This window comes from Pinus tabuliformis, chromosome 6, assembly GCF_031772625.1.
Source record: "Pinus tabuliformis cultivar Carrire ecotype Pingquan chromosome 6, CPIR1, whole genome shotgun sequence".
Classification (NCBI taxonomy): domain Eukaryota; kingdom Viridiplantae; phylum Streptophyta; class Pinopsida; order Pinales; family Pinaceae; genus Pinus; species Pinus tabuliformis.
In genome coordinates this window covers 622,319,582-622,331,622 of record NC_142292.1, presented here as the reverse complement: position 1 = coordinate 622,331,622, position 12,041 = coordinate 622,319,582, and the positions used below count along the sequence as shown (strand labels likewise).

The following is a 12,041-nucleotide window of genomic DNA, read 5'->3' as shown; positions in this document are numbered from 1 at the left end:
ACTTTTATTATATTATAATTTAATCATATAGTAATACATTAAATCATTCAAAAAGTTATAGGTGCATCTCTCCATTGTTGGTTTTGAACAAGTAACTATAATTAGGTTAAATTTTTATTTACTTCTTTCTCTCCACCATGAATTTAATTTGCTGCCTAATTCATCCCTTTCATTATCCTTTCAAAGTAGAATTCCTAACAGAAACAAATTTGGGTAACCATCCCATGACATATCGTATCTATCCCACTTGACTCCCACTCTAATAAGCTCTGCTTGCAATTCATCCTCCCCATATAGTAGAATATAGCATTATAATTTTCACAAGATGATTTCTCACATCATATCCGATCATGAATCTTATCATCCATGAAATCTTAAAGCCTTATTTGGTGAGATAAAAAATTGTCTCATGAACATAATTAATGTGGAAAATTTGGTTGATCTTGGTCTTCACCTTAAATAAACAACTCACCACATCCCTTAACCCATTTCTGCTATGACCTTTACCCACAACTACTATATTAAAAATTGAGTGGTCATGTAGATGGTGGAAAATGGTATTCAAAATAATTTTCTATTCATTACCCATGTTAAGGTATTAACTCTACTAATTACTCGTCATTCTTGTGCTTATCATCTTCAATTATTATTCATGTCATCAAAATGTCTCATCACCTTTGTTATCATTCTCTAGTATCATGAACAAGTGGTGTAAGATGTCACTCGTCTTGAGTCTATAAACTTGTTGCCAGGTATTCCTTATGAGTCTAACAACTTTAAGAGAAGAAATCGTTAAGGAAGAGTGTTAGAGTACATAAGTTCTCCTTTATGAGCTGTGATCACTCATTTGAGAAGTATTAAGTCACTATTATGTAGGATTTGGTTAGATTTAGTGGGGTTGAAAAACGTTCTCGAATTAATTAGCTTCCTAAATAGGAGTATGGTTGAGATATTTTCTCAATTAGTTGATTGTGAAATCAAGGTAAATCACTAATGTACTTATATATGTAACATTATTTGATTAATGAATTAGTGTTTATGCATTTTCACTTTTACACAGCTCAAACTTACAACTCTAACAAATATTTATTTGATTTTAGACCAAATTTATAGAAAATGTACCAAATTATAGAATAGCGAGACCAATTGAATTGTTTTAACCATAATAATTTAATGTTTTGAATTCCTTTATATAATATATACATTTTGTAAACCATATATATAATATATATAGTTGACATTAAAATAATGAAATATTTTATTTATGTCTAATATTGAATTTTTGTATTATTATTAACATTTTTTAAATGCCACATATTAATTTTATGTTAAGAATTGAATGAATTACATATATTCCACTTATTATCCTTGTCGTGAAGTAATTATTTTTTATAGTCTAAGGAGGTAATGTCTTCCTTGGAAAAGGAAGCAAATTCAGGCATGATTTTGATGAAGCCAGGCATAATTTTTTGGAAATCTGGGTTACTATTGTTAAGATTTTGAATTTTGGGTGCCATAAGGCTTCTTCATGGTGTTGAATATGTTTGGACCATTAAAAAATGATTCAAACACTCTCACATTCAGATTTGTTGGATAAATTTGTCATCATGGAAAAATCATAGCCTAGCTAGACAACACCTTTTCTTACTTTCAATTGCTTCTTAGAAACATTAATTTTTTTTTTTTTAATATCTCTATGCAAACACACACACAAATATATAACTTTTTATTAAAATAATTAGTTACTATGAATATTCAAATAGTTTATTTTGAATATTATATTGAAATAGTTTTAAAATGTATAGGAAATAAATATTTTCATTACTCTCAGAAGTGAAAATATAATTTTATGTTTTATTTTTAATTAAAATGTATCTTTATAAATTGATATAAAATTATGTTACTACATGTTATTACATGAACTGAAATATTTAATTTGTTTTTGAGAGTGTGAATGAAATACTTTTACCAAGTCTCCTTTATACTCAATTGTAATATCAACTAGCATAGAGTCATCCTAAGTGTGGATCTACCAATAGCTCTCAAAGATCAAAGTTGCCAAGGTGTAAAAAATCGAGGAAAGGTTTGCACCTATTCCTTCTAGCTCTTGATAAATGAGGAACTAAGATATATTTATACTGATTTCTAATAATATTATCTCGCTCACACACACATTATAATTTCATTAAAATCCTAATAAATCACAAATAGAGGCCCCCACACACACATATATTTGACATTTTTCTTTGACATGTTTTTTATTTTTTAAGGTTAAGTGGGGAGGATAATAGTAACCCCTCCTTACCACCCAAGCTACACCTACTTGACAATGAAATATAATATTATGAATCACTATTTTAATATTTATGGAATTATTTATATTTTATATAGATATTATATTTATGTACAAAAATATTTATATTTCTAATTATATGTTTATTAATGAAATTTATTAAGTTTTTATATGTTTATTATGTATATGTTCTAAAATATCATGGTTATGAATATGAATTATTATTATTTTAATGTGACATGTATAATTTTATGGAGTAATTTAACTAATAGATAAACTGGCTTATTCTTGTCATAGTCTAGCAATATAATTTTGGGTGAGATTGTGATTTCTTGTCGTTTAAATTTATTTTGAAATGCATCGGCATATGCAAGGGCCTAGAGACACTTGAACTTTGCAAATTACATAGCTTAAATTTATGATTATTAAAAATCTCTATTAGTTTTTGTCAAAAATAAGAAGAATAAAAAAAAATTATTCTCTCCAATAATTAAATTATTCCTATTTTTATTAATAAAAACTAACTAATAATAAAAAAATTGAATTTAATCAATTTATTATTTTTATTACTTACCTTGTTTTTTATTATCATTATGTGTTCGATATACTCCTTTATTTTACACACCAAAGTGCATTTCCCCATACATTATAAAATATCTTTCTATACCAAAAAACATATATATATATACATCTCTCATATATTTTTATTATTTTTATATTAATAAACATAAATATTATTATTATTTTTAAATTAAATCTAATAAATTATAATTCCCATCAAAATTTATCTCGCTTACATTTATATCAATCAAATTAATGATTATGATTCTCACATGTCACTCTTTCCTTTTCACAATCTATTAATTATAATGGTCACATTTAAGGTTTTCCTTGTCAATATTTACAATTCTAACCATGGTGACATTGGATTTTCTTTTAAATGAAAATTAAATTATTTATTAATTAGATTTGGACGAAAAAGTGTTTTAATAAAACGTATTTTGGAGTTACTTTAATTAACTAACCTCCATTCATTTACCTCATTTACCTTGGCACTATACATCGAAATTAAAATGAGAAAAACCAGGACCATGAGAAATGACGAATTTAAAATTTAGAATTGGTTTTTTAAACACTTCAACAAATTTTGTCAAATTTAAAATTGGTCTTTTAAACATCTCCCTCTCATACCTAAATTTCTCCACATTAACAAAGACAAAGTGCTGTGATATAAATAATCGATTATTTGTTCTATTTTGCTGGTATAAAGAGTAATAACAGATGAAAGAATTCGATACACGGATAAACGAACATGCAATTTGCAGATAGTCGTGTTTTACTTCCCCCTCTGCTCATACTTTCAACTGCATTTCGATGTCTTGTTCATCGGATTGGCATTTTCCTTTTTCCTCCTCCCTCTTTTCCTCATATTTCTCCTTCGTCGGTTCCAACGGCTGCCCTCCATCCACTAGTTTTGCATCTTCAACTCGTGGGTTCCTGTTGCGATAAAAACAGTATAAAACCATCTGAACCAACCCCAAGGCACTCCAACAAAATTTGGTGCCTGCGCAGAATATGAAGTACACACAAAGCAACCAACCACTTAGCGGTAGTTTCAAATTAACGGTTCTTGCTGCGTGATATTGCTAGGTCATGTAAACTGATCACATCAATCTCGTCATATAAACTGGTAACAACAATTTAATTATTATATTATTACCATGATGACAATATCTCTGGTGAGAGAGCCATACACCATCCACAGCACACTTCCCGGGAAAGCGAACAACGAGAAATAGAAGCTCGGCATGAATTCCACGCTCCTCGTTTGGATTACAATTCTCTGAATGGCAATAAGCATAGTAAAAAGACATTTACAATAGCCACCATCAGTAGCAATAATCGAAGCTGAACGGTGCGGAGCCTTCCGAGATTTTTTAATAATTACGAAAATTGAACAGAGCAATGTAAATCTTACAATTACGGATAACGGTGAAGCGTAGAGAATAACAGTCGCTACCATTCCTGCCGTTCCTACAAGCACCTTCTTATGCTTGTGGTTACTGACTGCACAAAATGAAGCTATCGCAATAGCCCCAAACAGCATCAACGCACAGGGGACCAACCCAGCCATTTTCTCCCTCCAGATTGCATTAGTTTTACCCAGTCGTTCCAGATTGCATTAGTTTTACCCAGTCGTCTCTTCAGTTTTAGTTATATCAGACGTAATATACTGAAATTCCAATATTAACTTGGGTTTAGGTGGAGCAAATATAAGATAGATGCAAACAAAGCAGCAATCGATAAGAAGGCCAATGCCATTCACAACCATAACTACAATGTTATCCCACCCGTGCGGACTCATAGAACTTATAGAGAAGAATATTGAAGAGTGCTATTGTGCAAGGTAACCCAAAAAGCTCTCTGTAGTTCTCTTTTCTATCACCCTCTTGAATGTTGTACTGTTCACCAATATCACAAAAAATCAGATTAATCTTATACCCAATATGGCATTTTATTCCGAGTTGAATTTTAATCTAGTAATATTTGCACACTATACTCACATTGGTGCTCTATACATGAGCAAAGCAAAAGCACTTCCTGTAATGTCATGTCAAATCAAATAAATCAGTGGACATGATTGACATTTTACTTCATATAAGAGGAACACGACTATCTCAAATGCAAAAAAGAAAGGTTTGATGTGATTTTATAAAAATAAAAATTTATATCTATGATTATAAAGGAGAGAGAGCGTAATATTAGGGATTTAGTGTCGGTGAGAGACCCAAAATTCCAACACCCAAGCGTATGAAGTTGTTCATCATTTCTTTGTTCACAAACACCCACGAGGAAAATAAGAAAAACACAGTGCCTCTAGCGGGAGGTGGCACAAGCGTTTTGCTTATAGCATTTGCAGTATGGGAATTCAGCTATATGACAGGGTGGGTGTATTCTTATACCCGTTTCGTCACTTGAAAAAATACCCTCATGCAGCATGAGAAAGTGGACTTGAGCACGTTAAACAAACACAATAGTACATATTATTCAAATGCATTTCATCCCTCAATCGCCTTCTTGGCAACTGTCAACAACACAATGTTTAATATTGTGTTCCTCCCATGGACATTCAATTAGTTGTTTACCTTTGCTTTTCTTGTTAACCGCATATATGCAGGGTTATCTTATTTTCTCCATATACTAATGGTTATCAGGGCGTCTCTCTCAGGGTCATCTTACTTTCCCCATATAGTAATGGTTATCAGGGATATCAGGGAATCTCTCTCCGTTGAATCTTTCTCCATTTGCTTTACAGTTATGTTACTATAGTTTTTACTTCGATAGGCCTCCCTCCTATTGGAGTTGGCAACTTTAATCATTTTCTTAATTAATTTTTTTTATCAATGGCCTTAATTGAAAGATACCACTATCAGTAGTCACTATATCAATGAATAGAATTGACACCACTAACTTACTTGCATGTCTAAATCACGTGTTTAAAGCATACTTAAATTAATTCTCTACAAAGAATGACTAAAAATTTACAGTACCTCTTGTTGATAACCACGTATGTTGATTAGTGAGAAATGTATTTAAAAAGATTATAAAATATATATTCCAACTATAATTGATTCTAAAACGTATGTGTGTTTACATTCTTAAACTTATGCGTCTTCAACCATTTGCCAAGTTTTCTTTCAGTGTTGAGAAATATATTTAAAACAAATTATAAAACATATATTGAAACCCGATTCTGAAATGTATGTCTATTCACATTCTTAAACTTAAGCATCTTCAACCATTTGCCAACTATTTTCTTCCAAAGAACACGTGTCCATCAATTTCACTATTCCAACATTGTTCCATTAAACCGCAATGGAAATAACTCTCCCACTCCATGCCCGATAGGATAACAGTGCCACTCGATCTTGAGCGTCTCAAATTTTCATTGAGCCCATTCCATATATTATAATGAAACGCTCCATGGATGCATGCATTTCTTTGTAAGTACTTAAGGTTGTTGGAATTGTTGAAGGATTACTGGAATGCTGGAAGGATTGCTCTAAAGATTTGAAGGGCTTCTCTCAGCTTCTATCTCGTAAGAAAGGTGACAAATCTTTCATAGCCTTCATTTTCTCTACCTACTATTTTTTTAGGTTTCAGCATTGGAAAAATACTTTCTCAGTGATTGTGTTTTTAATTGTTTCTATGCTCTTGCGGCTGTCTCTAATAATTTGGTGTAGTTCGTGTCTGATTGAATTATTCCCTAAATTTTGATGTTAAATTTCATTACATGAACGAAAAAAGGAATGTGAGAGATTGGGAAATGAAGTAGAAATGAAGTAGCTATGGAGAAGGTGCAGAGAATCAAGTATGATCAAAGGATTCATAATGGATAGAAAATAAGAGCTTACAAGTATCTAGACATTTTTCTTCCGCGATATTTTTCCACTTTCATTCAAATGAGATGACTAGCCTGTAGAAAAAAGAAGGGAATCAATTGTGTTTAAATTGTCCGTGATATCACGAGCCTGTAGAAAAAAGAAGGTTCTGGTCTTTTTTTTAAACACTCACCCAAAATTTATTACTTCTCTGTCGTTGATCTTCTCCCAAAAGATCCAGCGGTTCACGGTAAATTTCGGGTTGACAAGACACATGGGGGTTAACCGCCCTATAGAGTGGTTTCCCCATACTCCTCCACTGCTATGTGTCCTGCGATTTGTGGAATCGGAGCCAAAACTCTCGATACCGCTTACCACTGCTTTGCCACCCAAAATACCACTCAAGGTTATAAATTAACGAACGTTTCAATAACACTTTTGCATAAAAGGCCTTGGTACAACACTTTATAGAAACAAAAAGGAAATACATTAAATTTCTGCTCTGAATCATATAAGCGGATCTCAAAATTTATACATCTGCATTTATAAATATTGTCCGGTCCACTAATGGGCCTTTGCATTATCCTCCGTCATTGATATACTCCCGCAGATCCAATGCTTTACATTGGTTTCGAGTTAAATATGGTCAGTTCCACTCATAGACCTTCGCATTATCCTCCACCATTGATCTGCTCCCACAGATGCAATGCTTTACATTGGTTTCAAGTTACCAACGCGCACAATGTTTAACCGCCTGATAAAGCAGTTTCCCCACTCCACTCGCTACTACGTGTCAAACACTAAGTGGAATCGGGTGCTCGCCCTCTGATACCACTTACCATTCTTCCTCTGCCCGATAATCTACTTCCACTATTTAAAAACCACTCCAACATGTATTACAGATCATCGAGCCACTCATGGGCCTTTGCATTATCCTCCATTGTTGATCTGCTCCCGCAGATCCAACGCTTTACATTGGTTTTCGGTTAAATATGGTTGGGTCCACTCATGGACCTTCACATTATACTCCGTCATGGATTTGCAGGGATCCACTCATGGGCCTTCGTATTATCCTTCATCGTTGATCTACTCCTGCAGATCCAACGCTTTACATTGGTTTCGGGTTAAATATGGTCGGGTCGAGTCATGGGCCTTTTCATTATCCTCTGTCGTTGATCTTCTCCCATAGATCCAATGCTTTACATTTGTTTTGAGTTGCTAACACACACAGGGTTTAACCGCCTGATAAAGTGGTTTCCCCACTCCACTCGCTGCTACGTGTCAAACACTAAGTGGAATCGAGTGCTCGCCCTCTGATACCACTTACTGTTCTTCCTTTGCCCGATAATCCACTTACACTGTTTAAAAACCACTCCGACATGCCTTATGGATCATCGGGTCCATTAATGGGCCTTCGCATTATCCTCCGCTGTTGATATGCTCCCACAGATCCAACGCTTTACATTGGTTTCAGGTTAAATATGGTCAGGTTCACTCATGGTCCTTCGTGTTATCCTTTGCCATTGATCTACAAGTGTCCACACATGGGCCTTTGCATTATCCTCCACCATTGATCTGCTCCCGCAAATCCAATGCCTTACATTGGTTTCAGGTTAAATATGGTCAGGTCCATGCATGGGCCTTTGCATTATCCTCCGTCATTGATCTGCTCCCACAGATCCAACGCTTTACATTGGTTTCGGGTTAATTATGGTCGGGTCCACTCATGTGCCTTCGCATTATCCTCCACCGTTGATCTGCCTTAATGGCTGAGAACATTTAAATTATACCTATTATGATTAGAGTATCATTAAAATCTACATTATTAAGTAAGAAATAGTATTTTTTTTTTCTAAGTAAGTTTAATTCTATTAACAAAGTAAGGAGGTACGATTACATCGAGACCGAAGTCAAGACTCTGCTCTAAAGAGAGGCAGAACTGTCAAGAAAAGCAAGTGAGAAGACTGACTGTAGGCAGTGAGTACATAGTTGAGACTGATTTCAGGACCCACGTAGGGGACTGGGTTGATATTATCTTGATGTTGCATAATTAAAAAGAAATACAAAAGACATAGGAAAACCATAAAACTATTTGCATTACAAACTTGCTGAGTGGTGAAGGTCGCATAACATGAAGATAAAGCCAGGGAAAGTGCACTAGTCATTTGGAGGCTCTTCCTCGATACGACACCAACCATACTCTGGCAGATCCCTTGCTTGAGCCATGTTCTGATCGGAGGGACCAGGGTCAACCGGCACCATCACCGCATCCTGAGCGCTGCAAACCTGAACATTCAAATCCTGCCGAGGCGCAATTCCAATTCCCAACTGGAGGGAAGAAGAAGGAGCAGAGACTGCCCCCGAACCTCCCGGATGAGATCCTGAGTCCTCAATCTGTTCCGACTCATGGAAGACCACCGAGATATGAGCCGTTATCCTAGGGCGATTCAGAGAGCTGTGAAAAGAGAAAATTGCAGAGCCAGACGAGGAAGGAAGCTCAGGGTGATATCTAGATGAACGGAGCCACCCTCTCCCACGATGGGTGCTGGGGTAGTGGCCTGCAAACAGCTCACTGGAGAGGGAAGGCGAATCAGAGGATGAGATGGTAGGCGCACGCCAGGGCTAGTCTCTTTGGCACCCCATTCTTTGGCGAAGACGAGGCATCTGATAGGGAGCAGCAATGGGATGCCAGTAAGGCAGAGCAATAGCCAGGTAAACAGAGCAGCAGAGACACGAATACCAGGAAGGGAGCTCACAGATCCCCTCCAATTCAGCTGAGTTGTTAGTATCCCATCCTATGTTCCCAAAGTATATGAGGAGAGGTGAACCTTCATGATTTCTAAATATGCCACCGAATCCTACGTTTCCAGGGTTACCCTTTGAAGCGCCATCAAAGTTGAGCTTGAAAGTGTACTTTGTGGGGGGGCGTCCATGATTCCTTTTTGATATTGATACGCTTTGAGGGGACTTGATTTTGAGTTCCCTGTGGGAGTTGCATGTTCCAATTTTCCCAAATGGCCTTCTCATTTGTGAGAGAGGGAAAATCATCCGCAGAACAAGTGAAAAGCACCAAGGTCTCTTTTAGATTAAGACAGAAGTTGCTCCATATGATCTCTAACGAAGTACTTTGATATTTGAATATGCACTTGTTCCTCTCTTTCCAGATGGACCAGAGGAGGAGTCCAGGAATCATTCTCCATAATTCATTGAGAGTTTCACTTTTGTAAGGGTTCTGTTGCCATTGGCGAATGGAGTTGGTGATGTCATCAGACACTCTCCATCTTCTTTGACATCGAAAGTTGGCCTTCTCCCACAACTGGTTGGCAAAGGAACATGAGTCTAGAAGGTGTTGGATTGTTTCCTCCTAAGAGTTACAATTAGCACAAATAGAGGACCCATGAAAGTTTCTTCATCTTAGATTGTCCCAAGTGAGGATTTTCGGTGCCCAACCAGCCAGAGGAAAAGAGAGACTTTGGGCCAAGTTCCTGGAGACCAGATTCTACACTAGATGGGATCTAGGGGCGCCAGATCTGTGCAAATGATTTTGTAGGCCTCTTTGGTGGTGAAGGTTCATCTAGGAAAGTAACCCCATCGTAGAATATCCCTGCCCTCAAAGTATCTAATTCATCGATTTTGGAGCTCCCTCTCCAGGTCCTTCTTAGTTTGGTGATCCGCGTTCTCAATTATCCTGTCACTTTGCTTCCATTGTCTATACCCTTGATCAGTCTCCTGAGTCCAATGCTGTCGGACCTCTTTCTGTTGCTTCTCCTCCCAGGAGTGGTTTGGAGGCTGTCCTAGGATGTTATTGAGCTTTGGTAGCTAGTTCCAAGCGTCCATCCAAAACAGAGTTGATCTGCCATTCCTTACTTCCCAGAAACTGTGTTGCCGGATCAACAAGAAGTTTTGTTTTGTAGCATTCCATATGAGTGAACCGTTTTTAGTGGGAGTGAATCTAATGAGCTCTTCTTGTGGTCTATGATTGGCGTATTTGGCTGTCCAAATAGCTACCCATGGCTTGTTGGGAGCAGAGAGCCATTGCCACCAGATTTTTGTGCACATGATAGCATTGCTGTGACAGGGATCCCTCAAACCGATTACCCCATTTTCTTTAGGCTTGCAAGCTGTCATCCATTTTACAAAGGCCCATTTGCAATTTGTACCTGTTTCACCCCAAAGGAAGTTGTGCTGTAGAGGCTTTATTTTTTTGATAACCCATTTAGGCGCTGCAAGGATTGAGAATAGGTAGAGTGGCATTGCCTATAGAACATCTTTGATTAGCACCAAACGACTAGCTATATTCAGAGTTTTGTGAGTCCATAGATTGAGATGTGATTCAAGTTTCTCAAGAAGCATATGCCAGGAGGCATGCTTGAGGGCAAAATCAATAAGGGGGGCTCCGAGGTATTTAGAAGGTAGAGAGTCTATGGAAAAACCTAGGATTCGAGCTATGGCGTGTTGGGTAACAGGGGGAGTGTGAAAGAAGAAGATCTGCGATTTAGCCTTGTTGATACTGGTTCCTGAAGCCTCATAGAAGTCATTCAGAAGGGATTTGAACAAAGATTCTTCCTGAACTGAAGGGTATCCAAAAAGCATGTTGTCATTAACAAACTGTTGATGAGTGATTGCAGGTGAGTTTTGAATGGATACACCTTTGAGCTGCTGGGAGAGGAGGGCCTGTTTGATGTGGCAACCCAAGCCCTTTGCCATGAGCACAAAAAGGAATGGGGAGAGAGGATCTCCTTGCCTAATTCCTCTGGAGGGATTGAAAGGACGGGATGGGACGCCATTTATGAGGATAGAGAAGAAAGTTGAATATATTAGGTTCAGAATCCATCGTACCCACATTGGAGAAAATCCAAAAGAAGTTAACATTTTTTGTATATATGTCCAACTAAGCTTATCAAAAGCTTTTGAGAGGTCAAGCTTGAGAATCATACCTGCTTGTTTGGTGTGCTTGAGGGTATGTATGATTTCATGCGTAAGGATAATGCTGTCCAAAATCTGTCTTCCTTCCACGTAGTCTGATTGTTTGAGCGAAATGAGCAAGGGAAGTAGTGGCTTTAACCTGTTCGCAATGACCATAGATATCACTTTGTAAATTACATTGCAAAGAGCGATTGGATGAAATTTTTCCAGAGTAATAGTGCTTTCTTCTTTTGGGACGAGCGGTATGAAGGTTGAATTAAGAGAGGGAAAAAGCCAATGAAAAGTACACGATTCCACCACCACTAGCCAGATCTCTTCCTTAATCAGCTCCCAGAAAGTGTGGAAGAATGTAGTAGTAAAGCCATCCGAGCGAGGCGCTTTGCCCTCCTTGAGTTGGTTCATTGCTGCATCCACCTCCTGTGGCGATATTGGGCACAGAA

The 12,041-nt window shown here is 36.8% G+C and overlaps 1 protein-coding gene and 1 pseudogene across 1 annotated transcript; both read right to left on the bottom strand.

Moving 5' to 3' along the window:
* Window positions 1-3,645: 3,645 nt before the first annotated feature.
* On the bottom strand, window positions 3,646-4,427 carry LOC149260127 (bidirectional sugar transporter SWEET3b-like; annotated as a pseudogene).
* Window positions 4,428-10,932: 6,505 nt separating this feature from the next.
* LOC149260126 (uncharacterized) lies at window positions 10,933-11,382 on the bottom strand. The gene has a single exon (XM_089456773.1). The coding sequence runs from the start codon at window positions 11,380-11,382 to the stop codon at window positions 10,933-10,935; it is 450 nt and encodes a 149-aa protein (XP_089312899.1).
* Window positions 11,383-12,041: the final 659 nt, after the last annotated feature.